This window comes from Balaenoptera borealis (genome assembly GCF_965194805.1).
Source record: "Balaenoptera borealis genome assembly, chromosome: 18".
Taxonomy (NCBI): Eukaryota; Metazoa; Chordata; class Mammalia; order Artiodactyla; family Balaenopteridae; genus Balaenoptera; species Balaenoptera borealis.
Window position 1 is genome coordinate 63,706,253 of NC_138877.1, and position 21,823 is coordinate 63,728,075.

At 36.0% G+C, this 21,823-nt stretch overlaps 1 protein-coding gene across 2 annotated transcripts in view; it reads left to right on the forward strand.

The window, feature by feature from the left end:
* GPC6 (glypican 6) overlaps positions 1-21,823 on the forward strand; it is a 1,053,117-nt gene that overhangs the window by 515,127 nt on the left and 516,167 nt on the right. For both annotated transcript variants that reach the window (XM_082366026.1, XM_082366027.1), the window contains exon 3: positions 17,517-17,908. In XM_082366026.1, coding sequence (XP_082222152.1) covers positions 17,517-17,908 — 392 coding nt within the window. The remainder of the gene's footprint in view (positions 1-17,516; positions 17,909-21,823) is intronic.

A 21,823-nucleotide genomic window follows, 5' to 3' on the forward strand; every position in this document is an offset into this window, starting at 1 on the left:
GCAATTTATTCCACAATCAATTTGCAAGCACCCGAAGTGTAACAAACTTAACAGGTAACATGGACTGTTCAAAAACAAGCCATGCCAAACAAAACTAAATTCCCTCTTTGACAAAGTGACTGATCCTATAGACTGGGAGACCCACTGGTTACAGCCCAGTTTGACCTTTGCACAGTTATCAGTGCTATTTCACATGGAATGGTCATTGACAAGCTTGCAAAAAATGGCTTGGATGGAATAATAATGAGGTAGATATTGAACTGGTTGGGAAAATGTTATTAGGCTTGGTCAATAAAGAGTATCAGGACAAGTTTGTGGTTATTTAGAAGTTTCCACAGGTTTGATTATGGATCTGTTATTGTTTTTGTTTGTTTGTTTTGTTTTGTTTCATTTTAAATAAATGGCTTCATGAGAGAACATAAAATATGTTCAGAGACTTGAAGCAAAGTCAGGTTTGTTGGAGCTTCTTTGCCAGAATCTCTGAAAAAAAGATTAGGAATCCAAAATGAGTTTTAAGAAATTAGAATTGCGATCTAAACTAATTGGGAAGGAATTGCTGAGTGGTTAATACTAAAAAAATATGCCAAAGTAAATAAAAACACTAAATTCCATAAATGCAAAATGTGAAAACAAAGCTGTTGTTTACATTAGTATCAACTACTTGCTTTGCCTCTTATACTGAATCTCTGGCCCAAACCACACTTCCTGTTGCAAAGGAAAGATACCAGGCATGTCTGAGCCGGGACCAACATAGATCAACAATGTCATTCGATTATTCAGATTATTCAGTCTTTTTATATGTTCAGTGAAGGGGTGTTACTCTTAAGCCTCAGTCACTGAAAGACCATAAACAGAGAGAGGTGACAATAAAGATGTACACACACAATTATAGAAGGAGGATATTGTTCACCTCAAGAGAGAATAATAGATACATAATTTTTAGAGTAATATATTTAATTTGACATTAAATTATCTTTTTGATCAAGTGCTGGGGAGGCAGAAAACTTCTTCTACTCTTCTAGGTTCTTAGACTGGTCTAAGAATAAAATTGACATGAGACAGATTAACAGGGTGAAATCATATAAAAGTTTAATAACATGTATACATGGGAGAGACCCAGGAGAACTGAGTAACTCATCAAAATGGCCATCCTCAGCTAAAGACAAAAGAGGATACTGGGTGTAAGGGATTTGGGACTTCAAAGGGGAGGAAGGCAATTGACATGAAGATGCAAAAGCAAATGTTGGTAACTGTTTGCTGGGCCATACAGAGACAAAGGGACAGAGAGGACTCTGATCTCTAAGAGTCTCCCTCACCCCACCTAGCCCACATTTGCAGTATCTCTGGCGATAGCTCTATTCTGGGGACAGGCCCTTTATCTATATAATTCTTTTAGGCGGTTAGGGGGGAAGTCAAAGTTTCTTCCTAAGTCTTTTGGGGCTTAAAACTAATCTAAATTAATCCTCATGCCAGAGACATATTTTGAGGTGGCAAATTTTGCTCCCCTACATAAGGATATCACACAACAACTAGTATATTACATCTATTTTTGCCACCAAATACATTTTTGGGGGCCATTTTCAGTAACAATACTTCATAATGTCTATTCAGCTCCTTTGCCCATTTTCAATTGAGTTATTTGGGTTTTTTGTTGTTGTCTGAGTTTTTATATTTTTGCATATTAACCCCTTATTGTATATATGATTTGCAAATATCTGCACCCATTTGGTAGGTTGTCTTTTTGTTTTGTAGGTGGTTTCCTTAGCTGTGCAGAACCTTTTTGTTTGATGTAGTCCCATTTGTTTATTTTTCTTTTTGTTTCCCTTGTCTGAGGAGACATCTCAAAAAAATATATATTGCTAAGACTGATGTCAAAGAGTTAATGCCTAGGTTTTCTTCTAGGAGTCTTATGGTTTCAGGTCTTACATTCAAGTATTTAGTTCATTTTGAGTTAATTTTTGTATATGGTGTGAGATGGTAGTCTAGTTTAATTCTTCTACACGTGTCCATCCAGTTTTCCCAACACAATTTATTGAAGAGACTGTCCTTTCTCCATTGTACATTCTTTGCTCTTTTGTCATAAATTGATTGTCCGTATATGTGTGGGTTTATTTCTGGGCTCTCAATTCTGTCTCACTGACCTATATATATGTCTGTTCTGCCAGTATCATGCTGCTTTGATTACTATAACTTTGTAATATAATTTGAAATCCACATAGATACATAGAACAGAGTAGTGGTTACCAGAGGTAAAGAGGAGTTGGGGGAGAACAAAAAGGGTAAAGGGAATCAACAGTATGGTGACGGATGAAAACTAAACTCTTGGTGGTGAGCATGCTATAGTATATACAGAAGTCTAAATATAATATTGTATGCATGAAACTTACATAATATTATGAACCAATAAAAAAATACTTCATAATACCTCATTGGGCTAGTATGATGAGAAAAATAATGTTGTCTTATACACCAAATATAGATTTTAAATGGATAATAATGGTCATGGTTATTATTAACAAGTGTTTTCATTCTTGAGACAGTACTAATGATAGCTGACAATTATATATTCCTTATTATGACCCAGACACTCTCATAATTACTTTCAATATATCATTTAATCTTTACAACATCCTATGAGGAAGATGCTATTATTATTTCCATTTTATAGATGAGGCACTAAGAGTAACTGGCATATCCCTACATCTCAAATTTTGGTAAAACCAAGAGAATCCCAGTATTTGTCTTTGATGCATCTTTCTAATTATGTCATGATGTATGTCCAATCTAACTCAGAGGCAGTGCTTTGGACATTCATATCCCTTCTTCTGATAGGACTGCTTTAGGTAACATTCTGCAAACTGTTAGATTGTAGTTTTTCTGCACAGAGAAGAAAGAATATAGCTTGGTGGTTCCTGTGTCTCAGTACAAGACAACAATTTTAACCTCATCAATCTCATATTACCAAATAAATAAATAAGAATATACAATGATTATTCCAAGAAATTTTAAAACATCTTTAAAATAATCTAAATGACATTTTCTAATTTTGCATAACCTCTTTGGAGAAGGTAGTCTCAGAATTTTTTTTTCATAAATTTATTTATTTTAGGCTGCGTTGGGTCTTTGTTGCTGTGCGGGCTTTCTCTAGTTGCAGTGAGCAGGGGCTACTCTTCTTGCAGTGCACGGGCTTCTCATTGCGGTGGCTTCTCTTGTTGCGGAGCACGGGCTCTAGGCACGCGGGCTTCAATAGTTGTGGCTCGCGGGCTCTAGAACACAGGCTCAGTAGTTGTGGCGCACGGGCTTAGTTGCTCCATGGTGTGTAGGATCTTCCCGGACCAGGGCTTGAACCCGTGCCCTCTGCATTGCAGGCGGATTCTTAACCACTGCACCACCAGGGAAGCCCTCAGATTTATTTTTAATAAGAATTTGTCAGATGTTCTTCAGCTGCATTATTGAAATGAAAGAGCAAAACAGCCCAGCTAAATGTTTTATTTTAAATATACAATTGATTATAATTGTTTCATTTCAAAGCCTTATTTAATTAGTAAAACACAGTAAGGATAATCAATTATGATTGATTTAAAAATATCTCTGGGAAAATTGTTCTGCTATGATATTGAAAATATAGGTAATTGCAAAGTTCTCTTTTAATGAAATAACATTTAAAATTTTAAGAACTTTTTACAATTTAAATATAGATATATATATATAAATTTAACTTTCTCACTTTGTAAAACGCTTTTTTTAAAGAATGAACACAACTTTTATACTACGTTGCAAAATATGTAATTAAGGGTTAAAATTAATTATAAAAGTGATGATACACATATGTATCATCAGTATCAGGTATAGTAGTATAAAATTATTAACATTCTTTAAATTTGAATATTTTACCTTCCATAATAGTATGCTAATGTTATCCTACAGATAAGTAACACATTTTAAGAGTATTCTCCACATGGAACTCCTTTTGGTTTTCCTTTCTCATTTTCTTATTAGGAGTTAACTGCAGGCTTGTATATGGAAGAGGTAATTTTAAATAATGAGACATTATGGACAGGAAAAATACATGAAGCCTTTTGTAAGGATTACTCATTGCTCTTAGAGGAATAGAGTTCGGTCCTGATCTTTTTCTTCATACGTGTGTAGTACTTATTCTTGATTTATTTCATTTAATATTCTTTGACTTTTATTTCTAGAAAAATTTTAAACAGATACCCTCGTAATATTCAAAAAGCACCATATGTTTTAACTCTTGGTTTTGATTTCCATTAGGCATTTATTTGAAATGGAAATCTCTGAATTATCATTTGGAATTTATACTTAAGGATCACAATACTGGCAGTTATGCTAAGCCACTGGTGTTGTCAACATGGTTAGCCTTGATTTACTTTTTTAGTACAGTAGGTATAATTTAAGCAAAATTAAAATTATGGCCAATAGAGTTTTTGTCACATGTACTAAAATAATGTTATTCTCAAGTTTTCCTCATCTTACTTTGGAAATGGCTTCTGCAGCCCACTTAATTTGACATCTTTGGCACAATGAACCAGAGCCTGGCTTGGAAAGACACAAAAACTGCATTGGCAAATGATCTGCCAAGTGACCCATGAACAAAAGCGAGATTGGATTGCCCTTTGAAATAAACTTATTTGAATTTTATTATCTCCAGAGCACCCTGTGTCTCTAATCTTGTGAAAGGTTAGTAGTCTATCCATCAGAGCAAGATAAGAGTGCTGGTTGATGTCTGCTCTTGATGATAACTGAATCCAGCAGTTGGAGCTGGAAGAAGGAGATTCATTACCATCAGCAGTTCAAAAAGAGAGCGGGGAATGGCCATGGAGGGAGTCATTCACAACAAGCCGTGTTTTCCTAGGTCAGGGTATTTGAAACAAAACAAAACAAAAAACGAAGAACTGCTATATTGAGGAAGCTTTGCAGAGCCCTTTAAAGAAGTCCCCCTAAATCAGAGCTGTTTTAAGACTACCCTTTGTAGAGATCAATTTCTAATATGTAGATACTTTCTTTAAAACTATTGCTAATTGCTTTGGGGAGGTTTTTATGACAAACATCAGAATAAAAATAAGAGTGATATATCACTATGTAACATATGGCTAACGACGAACAAATATTATAAAATATCCAATAAAGTCTAAAATAATCAGCCTGTGGTACAAATAAAACTTTTTTAAAGTTAACTGAATATATTCTTTTGTGGACTTTTACATACGATCTATATAATTCAGAAGTTGGTATAGAGGTCATCTAAAAGATTTTTGTAAATTTAAAACATACCAATGGATCAAAATAAGCATGTCCTTTATCTAGGGGTTAATTTAATTTTGACGTTATGAGAAATAGGATGCGTACATTCAACATTGTAGAATTTCATAAAAGATATGACACTCAATAATTGATACTTTATGAAGTGTTTAATAATAATTGTTTTTGTTCATTGCATTCCAAATGATTGATGTTATAAAAGTAAAATAGCCATCATACAACATGAGATTAATGAATTCAGTATTTTTTTCTTTGAGAAGAATCTGGTAAATGACTGGCAAAGTGAATGTAACCAATTTCAAGCAAATTTAGATCGAAGTTAAATTAATTCATCTGTATTTATCTTACACAATAATACTGTAAGTCTTATTATATACCTATACCAGGATATCCATTGTTTATGCATTCATCAAAACAATATAGTTACATTTTAATTAAACATCTATGCTGCCAAGTGGGGCTGATGTTCATTTCCCTTTGATAGATTTAAGCAATCAAATGATTCCTAAGGTATGACCTGGGGAGGCTGTGCCATCTCTTAGTCTTGTCCAACAAGCTCAAGCATGTGGTGAGTGACAAAGGTGGTTGGAAGTTGCCCTGACTTTCTTTACATTTTTGTTGTTGTCAGATGTTTATAGAAACATTCCTAGAATTACACAATTTATCATCCTGTGCTAATGTTCATCCAATGCCCACCAAAAGCTCTTCAGAGAAGACAATGACTTTAAATTCATAATAATTGAAATCTGAAACTGATGGCCTTTTTTCTTTAGTTTGAGCTGACATCTGTAATAATGAACAATGGAATTTTGTTGAATACTGATTACATCAATTAGAGAAATCCTTTCTCCATCCAGAAATAAATAGAAATTATCTGTATTTTTCAGAGCATTTATTCAATAACCCAAAGTGTAGATGTTTTTAATATTAATAGATAATTACCTAACATTACTGAGAGCATTATTTTATAGCCAGCATGCTGTACTTTTTATTTCTTTTTTTATTAATTAAGTCCTTTTTACTAATCAGTAGGAATCCACTAGATTTAAAGTCAAAAGACTCAAATTCTATTCCTTCTACTTTGCTGGTGTAGTCTGTAATTTTGAGTAAATTTCTTGTTTATTTTCGGCCCTCTCTGTGCATTTAGGTATTTCCCCTCTGTCATCAAGCAATATTTTTGTGTTTAAGAGGGCTTTTCACATTAAAATAATATATATATTTTTTTCCAAATATAAAAGCAATTTATAGTCATTGTACAAACTCTGGAAAATTAACAATGTACAGAGAAGAAAATACAAATAAGCCATAACATTCTACTCATTGTAAACTGTTTTTGCATATGTATTTTTTAAATTTTTCTCAATGTGTATGTGTTTATCATTTATCTATTTTTACAAAATTGGGATTGTACTTGATACATCCTTTTGTATCATTTTATATCTTACCAATTTCTGTCATCATATCTTATACTAGAAGTAGATTTCCCATGAATCTGGTAAAGTTTATGTTTCAAGACCCTTCACTTGAATAGACCCTATCCAAGGTCCTATGCCTTATTTTGTATTTGTAATTTTGTATTATATTTGTTTAAAAAGAGTTTTCTAAATTTGTAAGCTTCAATTCTCATATTATCTATAGAGTCTGTAGATTCTGAAGCCATACTGCCTGGGTTTGTAATCCCAGCTACACACCTGTTAGCTATGTACCTTGTAAGTTACTTAACTTTTCTGTGCTTCTGTTTCCCCAAATGTAAAATTCAGACGATAATAATAACTATCTCATAGGGTTGCTGACAAGATTAAATTAGTTAACACATGAGAAGCCCTTTGAACAGCAGCTCACTCATAGTGCTTAGTAAGAGTTAGCTTTTAAATGTTCTTTAAAAATAATTATAAACGTCACATAATATTTTACAGTGTGGATTAGTCATTCTTTGGGGATTTTTAATTTTTCTCTCCTTTTTGCTAAAATAAATAAAGGAGGAATATCTTTACACACATAGTTTTGACCTTACTTTGCATTTGAACCATCTTCTTTTATTAGAGGTATCCTGCATTTCACTTTTTCTTTAAAAAAAAAAAAAAGAAACAGACAAGTAGTAGATATCAAAAAGGTTAACATTCTTCTTTTGCAAAGTGTAGATGGTTAAAAACAACTCAAAACTGAAGGTGGGTATAGCAAAATATGTGAATATATTATTATTTGATTTATTTTTTAAAACTTATGCTTTGTACTGACTTTTGCTTTCATTTAAACATCTGTTAAGCAAAGTAAAAAAGTCCTTTTTATTCCAGGACTTTTCACATGTTTTTGGTGTTGCAGGTTTTTGATGGGCCAGAAAGGATACCACTTAATAAGTTAGTGTTAAATTAAGATACAATATTTTCACAAAAACTGTTATATTTAATTATGCTTTTGCAACTCAGCATTTCCCAATACACAACTTCTTCCTCCTGTTGTCCATGTTATGTGCTTAAATGATGCCCTGATTAGACTTTTGTAATCATTCCATTTCCCTTTGTTATGAATTAATTTGGACATTATCAGACCTTCTTCCTCCCTCTTCCCATACTGTACCCCTCCTTCCCTCACCATGGGATAAGTCCCTTGTCCTGTAATCAATGAAGGCAGTGGGTGACTGGGGAGAGGGTGTTAAGTGGTGGAAAAGGAAAAAGAGATGGAAGACAAAGGAAAAGAGATTAGCACACTCTTATCCCCCAGGACCACTGCCAGTGCTCTTCACATACTCTGGACACTGACCAATGCTTGGCTGCCTTCCCAAGACCAGAACACTAATTTTCTACTGCAAGAAAAGAGAGAAGGGAAAGTAAGTGAAGGGAAGGAGAAAATAAGGTCTTTCCTGATGTATAATATGGCTTCTCCCTCCATCATTATTCCTCCTTTCCCTGCCCATTTCATCATCAATCATGCATTGACCTAAAATGAAAGTATTAGAGAACAGAGAAGAGCTGCAGTGATTTTCAATCTTGGCCATACTTTGGGATCACTTGCAGAGCTTGAAGATATATCAATACCTGGATCTCACTCTGATGGATTATGATTTAGTCTAGAATGCAGCCTGGGCATCAAGATTTTTTTTAAGTGATTTTAATGGGCAGCCAAGAGGGAAAAAGAAGTAAATTTCCTTTGGCTCTTCTTCCTTACTCTCCCTAAAAGCCTACATAATCTCTTGTTCCAGTACCCCCAGGTCCTTATCATTGACTTTTCACCTACAAACTACCTTTAGCCCCACTTCCCAAAGTTCACCCTTGGTGGTTTGATATTGGAGAGGTGTGTTCTACCCTCTGGCCCAATGAGTAGTTGGGTGAAGAAGTCAGGGGAGCTGGACAAAGAACTGGATTTGTAAAGAGAGAAATATACTACAAAGAGAGAATATACTCCATGCTGTGGGTAATGTCATCAGAAAAAAATGGAAGCAGGGTGTTGGGCAAGGCCTAAAGAACACTGTCCGTAGGCCAAAGCTAAGGAGCTGCACAATGACGAAGGTGAACTCAGAAAACATCCCAGATTTCAATTTCATATGCGTTGCTTAGGGTGAGATACAAATACCATCTGCAGTCTCAAAACACTTGTTTGCTTTTGGCAGCAACCGTCAGCAACTTTCAAACTTCATTCATGACTCCCAGCATTAATAGTTTATCTATACCACCTTGTGAACATAAATGGCCTAATCAGTCTTTCTTACTTTAAAAGAGATCTTTGGGAGAAATAACCTACCAAGAAATAAAACATTTATCAATCTAATGTGTAAAGGATCACTAAGTATAGAAAAAATTTCACCTTGCAAAATATGAATTCAAATCAACAATTTCTATAAACTGCTCTATTGCTTCAAATCTCCCTATATCAGCCAGTTACAGAGTGCTGCTTTCAGATAACTTTTCTTTTTGCTGCTGAATTACACACCTGATTCTGAAAAATCTCCTGGCTTTGGGTCTCTTCAGCTGACTTTACCTTAATGGTATTGAATTAAAGGACTTTGTTGCAAGACACTGGTTATTTTTAACAAATACTCATGATTGTAAACTGATGACATTTCATTAAAAATTTCTTCATGGAAAAGTCTAGTCAACTTGATTAGATACCTTGGAAGAATATAGAATGGTGATGTCCAGTTGAGCTGAATAATGTGTTTAAAAATGCATTTACTGTATCCTAAGTTTTTCGGCATTTTTTTTTCCTGACTTACTGGTTAGAAGTATTTCCCCAGCACTCTTACATTTCTACTTATTTAGATCTAGTTTGTAAGAGTTTCCAACATACAATGGGAGTAATGTAATGAAAATAACCTTTGGATTAATATAGCAAACAACTTTTGACTTCTGTATTGTAACATTTTAAACAACTGATATATTTATTATTTTCTGAAAATAATTCTCCTAGATTTATTATGAGCATTTTATTTTGTTGTAGGGCCTTGTACAATGTTAAGAGATTGTTTAAATTTTTATTTTCATTAATTATCATGAAAAGAAATTTGAAAAAGAAAATTGTATTGTTTTTTTAACCTTAACCTAGTATCAGAGTAGAGTGTTATTTTTTCTTTTCCTTTTTCATTTTTATACTGTCTATTTTACATTCCAGGTTTATTGTAAGATTTTCTCCTCATGAACATCTCCAGGGACTCATTAAACCACAATCTTAGAAAAATTTAGGGTGTCTACTTTAAAATCACTAAAGTCACCTAAATCCTCTAAATCATTTAAGTGATTTAAGAATTTACTTTTGGATTTTAGTTACCTCGCAGGGGAATATAAAGAGGTGAACAGACTGCAGGGCTGTCAGAGCAAATTTTAACATATAAGGTAAAATAATGGAGGAAAGAACTTTTATTCTACTACTAAGAGATAACAGACTAATAATTAAATTGTCTTCCTACTTACAAGAATTCAAAGGCATAATACATTCTGTTTGATTAATTTATCTTAAAACATCTCACTTAGGATTTTGACACTTTCTGCCAGGGATTGGCAAAATGTCTTGGTAAAGGGCTGGATATTAAATATTTGGAGCATTTTGTTCCCATATTCTTTGCCATTGTTGGTTTATATTTTGCTTATTTGAATTTATTCAAATGTTTAAATGTATTTGTTGATAATATATACATGTTATTATAAGACAATATCTACAATATACGTGTATATATATGTTATAAAATGGGACATATGTGAAGTCAAATAATTTTAGCACCCTTTTGCATACCAGTCGCTGTTCTGTGCTCTGTAGCTATAATCACAGGTTCGGTCACTGATTTTCTTCTAGTGGAAGCCACTCCTTTGAGGAAGATATACCAACCCTAGGGATTTGCATGTGCTCTCCAGTCTCAGTTATCTACATTAGCTAATTGGTATTAGTGGAAAAATAATCACACATGAAAATTATTTTTAAAAGATAATTTAGATTTGATTTTAGAATGCACTTTGCAATTTATATTTAAGTATGGTTTTACCCAGTGTCCCAGGAGTTTATTATACTTCTCATTAATTATTCAAATCACAGTGTGAAAATTGGACTTCGTGTAAACTACAAAGCTGCCCTGCTGTCCTACTGTCTCCTAGAACTCACCCTGTCAGCAGTGGTTTGGAGCTCTGGGTCGTGCGCCAGCTTAGTGGTCTAGGGCAACTTGCTTAACATTTCTGGGCCTCAATTTCCTCATCTGCAGTTTGATTATAATAATCCCTCAAACAGGAAATCTGTAGATTACTATTGTTAAGTCACTTTGAAATTATATAGGCTTCTATTAATTCCTGGGATGAACTGACTGACTAAATCATAATGCTTATTATAACATAATAAACATAATCTATGAAAACATACACACACACACACACACACACACACACACACACACACACACGGAGCAAGAGAAAGTATGAATTAAGAGATAAAGAAGGGGCAAATCACAAATGAAGTTTTGCTTACAGCAGCTTCGTCTCAGTAATTACAGATTCTGATTTCTCCCTTGTTGAATAAATTGTTATTTTGAAAATCATTTTATCTAATTTCAACCCCATAATTTTTAAAAATGCCTACTGAGGGTCTGTTTCTTACACAAAAACGCAACTGATGTTTAAGAAAAACTACAAAGATGATATAATAGGATATGTCTTCAAAATAGTTCTCCTCTTTCCCTGACATAATTATTTAACCTGAGTAATGACGAAATAAAACGTGGCATTGTCTTGCTTACTGAAAACAACAAAGTTCCAAACTGAGTTTATATGACTAGCTATTGGATGGAAGGAGGCTTCACTGCAGTGTAGGAGATAGGGTGATTGAAGAGTTAACTCATGCGAGCCATTGCCTAAATGAAGTGCGCGAGTGAATGTGAACGCGGTCAGCTTGGTGAGATCGTAGGCCGTGGGGTTAAGGCCCAGCAGGACCAGCAGCAGGAGGGGCAGCAGTGAAACCAGGCAAAGTGTGGCTCAGAACAGGCAGAGATGTCCAGAGAGGAAGCGAGGGTCTGGTAGAGCCGTCTCAAGAACCACCATGCTTTTGAGCAGAGGCCACAGGGCATTTCACATGTAGGTGCACATGACCATGGAGCATGGGAGGGTATGAATGTTTATATATTTATAAATACATGAGTTTGGAGGGTGACAGTAGGGCACATCAGTTATGTCTGCTCTAAGATATGGTTGTAGCATCTCTCTCCCACAGTTACTACTATCTAAGAGGAGCCCGGTCCACGTGGAGTCAGGATGTATTTCACTGGGTGTTCATGCTCACCATCTATTTGTTCGTTCACTAGTCACCACTTTTTAAGGCCCTACCCTGTGATAGGCACCATACGTGGAAATGGTAGTATTGGTCACCAACAGCCTTACCTGTGAATATGATGCATGTTTCAGCTCCTTTCACTTAAAGCACACACAGATCCTCAAGTTCATCTTGTAAATAAATTGTGAGGCTGATGAGGTCTAGAAATGTGCTGGCTTTTCCTCGGAATGTATCGATAGCCTATTTCTAGGCTTCTGGAATTTATCAGTAGAAGGGTGGTGCAGAGTGGGTAGGGTGAGTGTGATTTTGTCCCCCTGGGGGACATTTGATAATGTCTGCAGACAATTTTGTCATCACTCCTGGAGAAAGGATGTGCCCATAGCATGTAGTAGGCGGAAGCCAGGGATGCTACTTGTTATCTTACAATGCACAGGACAGACACCCAACAAAGACTGTCCAGCCCAGGGAATTCCTGGTGGTCCAGTGGTTAAGACTCCGTGATTTCACCGTGAGGGCCCGAGTTCAATCCCTGGCTGGGGAACTAAGATCCCACAAGCTGCATGGTGGGGCAAAAAAAATAATAATAAATATAAAATTTGTTTTAATTTTAAAAATTAATTAAAAAAAAAAAGATTGTCCAAGGAATAAAGACACAGACGTAGAGAATGGACTTGAGGACACGGGGAGGAGGAAGGCTAAGCTGGGATGAAGTGAGAGAGTGGCATGGACATATATACACTACGAAATGTAAAATAGATAGCTAGTGGGAAGCAGCCGCATAGCACAGGGAGATCAGCTTGGTGCTTTGTGTCCACCTAGAGGGGTGGGATAGGGAGGGTGAGAGGGAGACACAAGAGGGAGGGGATATGAGGATATGTGTATATGTATAGCTGATTCACTTTGTTATACAGCAGAAACTAACACACCATTGTAAAGCAATTATACTCCAATAAAGATGTTTAAAAAAAATAAGATAAAATAAACTAAAATAATAAAAAAAAAAGATTGTCCAGCTCAAAATGTCAACAGTCCTGAGGCAGAGACCCCTGATGTAGAAGACTGGCATCCAGCTGTCCATTCCACATAAGCCATGACCTGCCAAGGGTGACATTGCATGTGGCAAGGACTCCCTGAGCAGCACCAATCTTCTTATAGAGTCTTACCGTCTGGGGAGTGGGGAGAGGTGGGTCATTTAGGGACCATGTGTAAGTCTACCGGAGAATAGAGTAAATGGCACTGGGGTGCTTCTTCCTCCTTAACCCAGCATTTCCCTGCTGGTCACATCAGGTTATGATGTAAGCAAGGAGACTTTGAAAGGAGAAGTCATCTCAGAAGATATACTTGAAAGCTGACAGGTGTGTGCAGAGTGAAGGACTCTCCTAGTGACTTAACCTTGAAAAGGGCCTGGGTCAGGGGCAGGGTGGTAGCTTTCCTGTGTCTATGAAACATAGCCCTTATAGGATACCAGCTTTCTGAATCACTTACCCTCCATGCCAGCAACTTGAGGTTTTTCCTTAGCCAAAGCTTGGGTTCTGGGCTGGCTGAACTGATTTAGCATGCTTTTGTGGAGAGGAGGGCAGAAAAAAAGAGATTACAAGAGTAATACACACAACACAAATATGTGGGTTTAGGGAAGCAAAGTGAATATACCTGCTTCCCCTGGTGAGACAGATGCTGTCTGTGATCATGCATGGATACAGTCTCCACTGACACCAGTGACCAAAACTTTTCACTCACTGGGCTCTGGGATGAAGTGGATTTACACCACCATCTGAAGCACTCATTTTAAATGACCTTTCAATGAGAAGTGTTTTGGAGAGCATGAGAATAGAACAGGAAGATGCTACAGCTTCTGGGTAAATGCTAAACAGTGCTTGATCCAGTTGCCATGCCCAATCCCCCTACGATAATATTAACTAGATAACACTTCCAGCTTAAATGGGCCAAGCTTTTGCTGTTTTGTGCGGACTGCAGATTCCTTGAGAGCCTTTAGTCTGCCTTTCTCCTCTTGCTTGCACCTCCCCTTGGTCCTGTGTGCACCTTACATTTTGATCCATTCATTTGGAGGCTTTATTTGAAGCCTTTCTCAGATATCCTTAGGGCACCTTTTGGCTCCCAGGAGTTGATTTTTGCCCCTTAAGAGGCCTCTGCAAGCGATCCGTGGCATGCATAGACTTTCTTTTTGCTTTTGGAACAGTGGTGGTTTTTATCTACAAGATTGTTCTCCCACTTGGGGCAGTCTGCCTTGCAGCAAACAGATGTTCACATCCAGATCTCCCCTCTAGATGAATAAAATCATCCCAGAGGCTACTGCTGGCTGGAAGAAGTTCTTTTGTGCATCTATAAAGCATAACTGAGCCCTAAGCAACCACCTTTGATGTATATTTTGTGATTGGGGAAGGAAAAAATTTTTAAAAACATCTTCATCTGCCAAACTCTTACAGATGAGAATTTTTGTTGACTGAAGCCTTTATCCACTGAGCTTTGACCTCTCCCATTAAGCAAAGGGTTAGACTGAGTATTTTTTTTTTCCTTATATGGCTCTTCGATTTTATTCTCTATGCTGTTTGGGCATAATACTCTCTCAGCAAAATGGGTGTGATAACTGTCTTCCAAATCCCCATCTTGTTTGGTTTGCTGAGACAGTTTGCATCCAAGCATAAAATACTTTGTTCAAAGAGTCACCCTTCAAAAGGTGGAAGTTTAAGTCAGTGGGCATGCTAAAAATGAAATGAGAATACTTATTTTTTGGAGGACATTAGTTTTGCCTCACTACCTCAGATCCCCATCTTTCATAAGGTCTAAGATCAATGTACTTTAGGGTACCAACATTTGTCGTAATTGCCTGATGCATTAGCATCCTTCAATACCAAGTATTAACTTTGACTGTGAGATCACTAAACTGTATAATGATTTTGAACACGGAATAATAACTTGACTTTTGAGGACCACTGAAGCTAAGAGCAAACTTTTGAGACAATGACACACCCTTAAACACAAATTTAATCCTGGAATCTAATAAAATGTTTCTTGAGCCGTATTTATGGAAATCTGATAACTTAGTTTCTATATTCAATTATGATACTAATTTAAGCATAAAGACACAAACCACAAAGCACAGTGAGTGGGCAATCTGATTTTAACTATTCAGCTACAAAATGGTCATAAGCCTAATATTTAATTTTCCCCGTGTCAGGAGAGGAAAAGTCTAGGAATGTTACCTTCTGTAAAAGAGAAAACAAAATTTTCATCCCTACAGAGAAGGATTTATACCTGAAATCTTTGGAGAACAATGAGAACCAGAAGATTTTTCTTTCTTTTTTTTTTTTTTCTCTTGCAAATCCAGACCACACTACTGATTACTGACTATTCATTGCTGAAGGCAGTACTCTGTATTCAGTAAATTAAGCTTTTATTTCAGAGTCCAACAAAATAATTGACCTCAAAAAGAAGATAAATGAATAGGCTATCCTGAGCTCCTGATGAAAATCTACTTTCCAGTCTCATTATATTAGTATTTTTCAATTCAGTGATTTTTCCATTCTTTCATAGTTTCTTTCACAATTATAACACCTTTCACTCTGCTCCTATATGAACAAGGCCAAGCTATTTTCATCCTTGGTTTCAAGACTGAAAGGTTTTACTATGCTATTTTTATACTTTGTTATTAATATTAATAATTTAATATAGTTTCCATTTTAGGACAATATAAGTTACTAGTAAATTTCTGAAAAACTTCTGAAATTTTTCTTATTTCAAAAAATCATAAATAACATAGACATATAGCATATATAAATATTTTGATTAATTAATCCTTTAACAGTTTTGAACATTTTTGCCCGAAGTGATTTTCCTTAATGAATCCTCGAAGATTAGGGAGGTTTAATACTATTTAGCCTGATTTTTACATTTGGGAAAAATTAAAATAAGAACTATTTGGTGCCTTGAACAAGATGACACAGGGGTGATAAGCCATGACTTTCAGATAATCCCTCAGTTTTTGCTAACCACTGTAGCAACATAATTTCTGTATTTAAGAAAAAAATATGTATTCTTTTGTAGTAAGAGGATAAACATTGAACAGAGTCCTCTTTAAGATTTAGTGTACTGGTTTTATTTGAAAACAAATACAAAATAATCACCATTATAGACACCATTTTATCAAGACAGTGATTCAATGCTGTATTATTTGGAATTGAGGTAGCTAAATCAAGTGCTTCTTCATCTGATAAAGACGAAATTAGGTGTAGCTTCCATAGAATTCATAGAGAGAGTCGTGGCTTTTTCTCTTCTGCATCTCAGGAAAAGAATCCCGCAAGCCCCCAGAAAAAAGAAGAGGTTTTTATTTGATTCCTACTGGGATTCCTTGAGGTATCCAGGACTTGCTTTTTCCCCGGCTTTAACTGAGAGGGGCCATAGCTTCCGCGAATAAGAGGGAACTGTAGGAGGTAAAGCAGAATTACTCTGTTGTTGGTAACTTGGATTTACAGACTCAGAAGAATGATCTTTCCATAGCCTTTTTCCCACCCCCAGTCACATTCTCTGAATGGGATAAAACTTGAGCTTGCTCTACCCAGGCTCATTTGTGCAAATGAATAAGTATCATACACATATGAACTGTGTCTTGAGGGAGACTAATATGAGGACCTACCAGTACCCAGGGACGTTGTTTTTGCCATCCTAATTTTTTGCCTACTACTACTCCCAGAAACACTCAAGTGCTACTGCAGGATCGAAAGGTCATTTCTTGGTAGACTCTTTTTCATTTAGAACCTCTTAACCAGAAAGCCCAAATGCCTATATTTTATTCAAGTGCTATAAAATGATAGTGATAGCATATGATGATAATGCATGGTACTTCATAACTTTCTTATGCATGATGGCAGCCTAAATTATGTTTATTATAGCCTTGGCATTAAGTGCATTTAATTGCATTGTGAATCTCTAAACACTGATAATTGATTGCTATATATAGCAACTACAAAGAGTCCAAATATTACATTAATTTGAATATCCCATTTATGAACTTTTCCAAATAAAAGCAATTTAATTGAATTTGGTGGTAGAACAGATTTGTAAATAGACTGGAGCAAATGTTTTTATCACTTATGCATTTATTATTATGTTAATGACAATACTTAGCCACATATTCTGATTTGAGTTAATATGAAACCATAGGATTTTCTAAAATTAACAATAAATGGAAATATAATTGAACCTTTTTGGAGGAGTATTAAATGGTAAATTCCTAATGTTAATGGATGTTATTTCAGACAGAATCCCATGATCTTCTGTTTTCTTTGACTCAGAGAAGATCATAGATGTAGGTCAAATCTCATTTAAAATATTATCAGTTCGTGGATTTCTTAATCACAGGATACATTTTTTTTCTGTGAAAATAACCATTAGAAGCAGTTGTTTTTAAGGTAAGTAGATGTCTTGGGCTTCCTAGATCTTGCTAATTTACGACTGCTTTCTTGTTTTATTTGCAGAATTTTTCCGAGAGCTTCTGGAAAATGCAGAGAAGTCACTAAATGATATGTTTGTACGGACCTATGGCATGCTGTACATGCAGAATTCGGAAGTGTTCCAGGACCTCTTCACAGAGCTAAAAAGATACTACACCGGGGGCAATGTGAATCTGGAGGAGATGCTCAATGACTTCTGGGCTCGGCTCCTGGAACGAATGTTTCAGCTGATCAACCCACAGTATCACTTCAGCGAGGACTACCTGGAGTGCGTGAGCAAATACACGGACCAGCTGAAGCCATTTGGAGATGTTCCCCGGAAGCTGAAAATTCAGGTCACTCGCGCCTTCATTGCTGCTCGGACATTTGTCCAGGGGCTGACCGTGGGCAGAGAAGTTGCAAATCGAGTTTCCAAGGTAATTGAAAATCTACTGTCTTTCTAATTGGCCTTTCTCGTTTTTTTTTTTTTGTTTGTTTTTAAAACCAACGTTTAAAAAAGAAATTCAAGGTAAAAGTTCTCACTTACAGTGGTTCTTGCTCTTAGAGAAATCAGCTAAATGGTAAAGCTTAATTCTTTGTGTGAGAGAAGCCAGGATTTCAAGCCATTGCATGTGGTTTGAAACATAATGTCAATATTTATCAGCAATTCAGCAGAGAAGCTTTTATCAGAAAATGCGCGAAAACAGGTGTCTTGTAACCATGACCACCTGGCATTTCTGATCAGTTTTAAAGATGATAAATACTCATGAAACAGTCCATCCGGAGGTTATAATCCTCTAGGAAGTCCCAAGGAGACAGTCTTATGGCGCTGGCAAGTGGAGACAAGTTGTTGCTCCGAACACCAGCACCTGGCATTTCTTCTTCTTCATCACCCTTGTCAAAGTGGCCGAATTCCTTACTAGTAAAAGAAGAGCTGACACCTGTAGAACTGGATTAGGGAGGACTAATGAATACAAAGTGTAGAATCTGGCGGAGAATTCTTTTTGTTATACGTTATCTTTGTAATTCAATGCCGTGTATTGCGTTGGGCTTATGAGAAAGATAAATCACTAATACACATCTGTGCCTTTCCTTGAGGATGTCTCTAAACCTTTACTGCAAGGGGTTTTTTTTTTCCACTGCTGTTTTTAAAACATTGAGTGTTTCCTGTGTAGAGGATATATGCCTTCGTTTAAATTCTTCCTTGACATTCAACTGCTCTTATGAGATGAGCTTGCCCATTTATGAGGGCAGTCCAACAAATAAACTGAAAGATGATTACTTTAAGAGGTAAAGTTAAAACAATAGATAACAGAAGTCTGGTATTATGTCACCCCAAGAAGGTCATGTTTGTACAAAGATTATTGCTAAATATTACTTTCTTACTGCAGGGTCGTGCCAAAGAGCCACATATTTTTTATAACTATTAGTACCATCCTGGCATGTTTCTTTTTTCCCCACTTTAATCTCCTCAATATTTACATCTTGGTATCAAGATGTATATACCCTTAAAAATGTTTCTCTATGGCTCTGTTTGTAAAATTCATAGCAATCCATTTTTTAAATTATCAATTCTTAAAAAGTTTACTTGAGCATATGGAAAGATTATTTGGAAGAACGCTCTGATGAGGATAAACACAAGGGATTTAATAATATAAAGGGCCTATAACTTTGATGTTAAAAACAATTTTTTTATTGAAAATTAACAACATTCTAGATACCAAAGGAAATAGGACCCCAAAAGTGGATTAATAAGGAATTGGCCAGGTGGAGTAATAAGAGGAAATATGATTATCTGGGAAAGTCTGTGAAATATAGATAGATACAAGAAATAAATATATATTCCATATATTCTTGAGAGAGAGATTTTGTTTAAAAAAAAAAGTCACAGTGACTTCAAATTGAAGTCTTTGCTTTTATTGAAGAATGAGAAATGTGAGGTAAGAAATTCAAGGCATGGATTGATATATGCAATATTCCTGATTGTTTATGTAGAGTCTGCCTGAGTGTGAATAATGATTAGGTACATATATTTTGGTCTGGGGGGGTCTCAGTGAGGTAAGAGAATATTTTCTATCAAAGCATCTAAAAAGCCAGAGGAGAGGTTGCTGCTGACTGACTGACTCTCTCTCCTGTTTCTCAGAGGATGGCATTAACAACAGCCTGGAAATGGCACCTCCCCTTTGTCATTCCCTGACTGTCTCATTCTGAGGTCTTTGTGTACCAAAATCTAACGTGTCCACCTTCATGGTAAAGGTTGATATCATGGACCATCAGTAGAGTATGACCTTTAGTTTTTTTCCAGATGTAAGGAGAGATATACTCAGCAACCCTGAGATCTTTCTTCCCTTGATTTCTTCATGAACAACATTCATTTGCAGAACAGCAGCTGTGGGTTTGCAGTGTAGTTTGTGGTCATGTAACTATGAATGTTTACTGTTCTATGCAGATATTAGCTTTTCTGACCTGAGTTTCATTAGCCCTAATCTACTCAAATCATAAATCCCATGCTGACATCTGGTCACTGCCTTCTAGTGGGTGGATGGATGGATGGATGGATGGATGGATGGATGGATGGATGGATGAATGGAGAGAGAGAGAGATGGATGTGGATATATAGCCTTGGTTTAAAAGAAGCTAAGCAATTTTTTCTCAAATAATTTATGACTCAGGGATTTAAGTATTTTATCAGTGAACTTTCTCACCTAATGATTACCAGATGGTCTGTAGCTGACTAAATCAGATACAGATCTGCTATTACCATTTGTGTGCTTATGACGATGACTTACGGCACCCAAACCATTCTCTGTGATAAGAATAAAATATTACAAGACTAACTATATTAGGAGGAGAAGCAAGAATTGTGTTTGACGTTTAGCCCTTCATATATCAGAAGTTTCCCTGTTGTCTGTTAACTGAGTGAGTTAGAGTTTGTGAAATGATTGCAGAAGAGTTAAGGAATTCAAGGCAAAATTCCCAAATAGCGATCCACAGACTACCTTATCTCCTGCACCTTGGCTTGGGGGATATTTTTTTCCTTCAGTTTCTCTCTTCTCTTACAGTGGCTTCTTAAATCTAGGAAGGCATCATTAATAGCTTCTAATTAACTGTTTTGACGGGAAAATTTAGCTCTTTGGCAAAACACAGCAGTTTGACACAAATGTTTTGACACAACGTTTGGGGAATTTCCTTACCAGAAAAATGGAGGACTAATTTGTCAACGTCAACATAACTCTTTTTAAAACTTACTCTTGCCATCTCAGATACGAACATTGTCTTTTTCCAGGCTTTGGATGGAGCAAGTTAATTTTAAATAACTATTTGAAAATACCTTTGCTATTGAATACATGCATATCTTAAAAGTGCAACTCTACCCCTGGACATACTGTTTCACATGTGTACAAATATATGTGTAGGATTCATAGCAGGCTTTTTACAATAACATAAAAAGTAGAAATATCACAAATGTCCCATCTGCATAAATGGTGATCTCTTCACACCATGAAATCCTATGGAGCATTGAAAATAAGTGAACGATAGCCACATGTGTGGATGAATCAATTGCAGAAATCTCATTTTGAGATAAAATAAGTAAATAAAATCACCAAAAATTATATACCATTTATATAAAGTTTAAAAATGTAAAACTAAGCAACACATCATTTAGGAATTAAAATACAATATATGTGGTAAAGCTCTGAAGAAAACTTTAAAATGATAAACACAAACATCAGATGGTAATTACCTCTAAGGATGAGGTTTGGAGGTATTATAAAGGAGGGATATTCAGAGGTTTCCACAGTTATCAGTAACATACTGTTTCTTAAGCTCTGTGCTGTGTGTGTGTGTGTGTGTGTGCAGGTTTAAGATTTTTTTAATGAAAGACATTAAAATGGGAGAGACTTCACCATAGTTCATCTATGATTCTTTCCATCTCTGTAGATACGATCAAGTCCCTGAGCTAGCCTCAGTGGTTTTTCAGACTTACTGCTGTTTGTGGATGTGACCGTTCACTTTCCGTGTTCCATCCTGTGCTAAATGATACCAAGTGGGCATGGGAGACAAAGCTCTAAAATGAACATAAAAGCACATTTGGATAATATAGTGGTCTTGAGAGAAAGGATCCAGGCTATTTCCCTTAGCATGGTCCCTTTTTTAAAGCACCACCTTTACCCCCCTATATACACCCACTCGTGAATGGGAACTTGGGTGCCAGCAGTCCCTCTGAGGCTTGCCCAGCACTGTGAAGAATGGAAGGAAGGCTGAGTAGAGATAGTAACAGTTGTCTGCTTACACTGAGCTTCCATTTTTCATCATGAAGGCAAGTGACTTTAGTGTCTTCACTGGTCCAT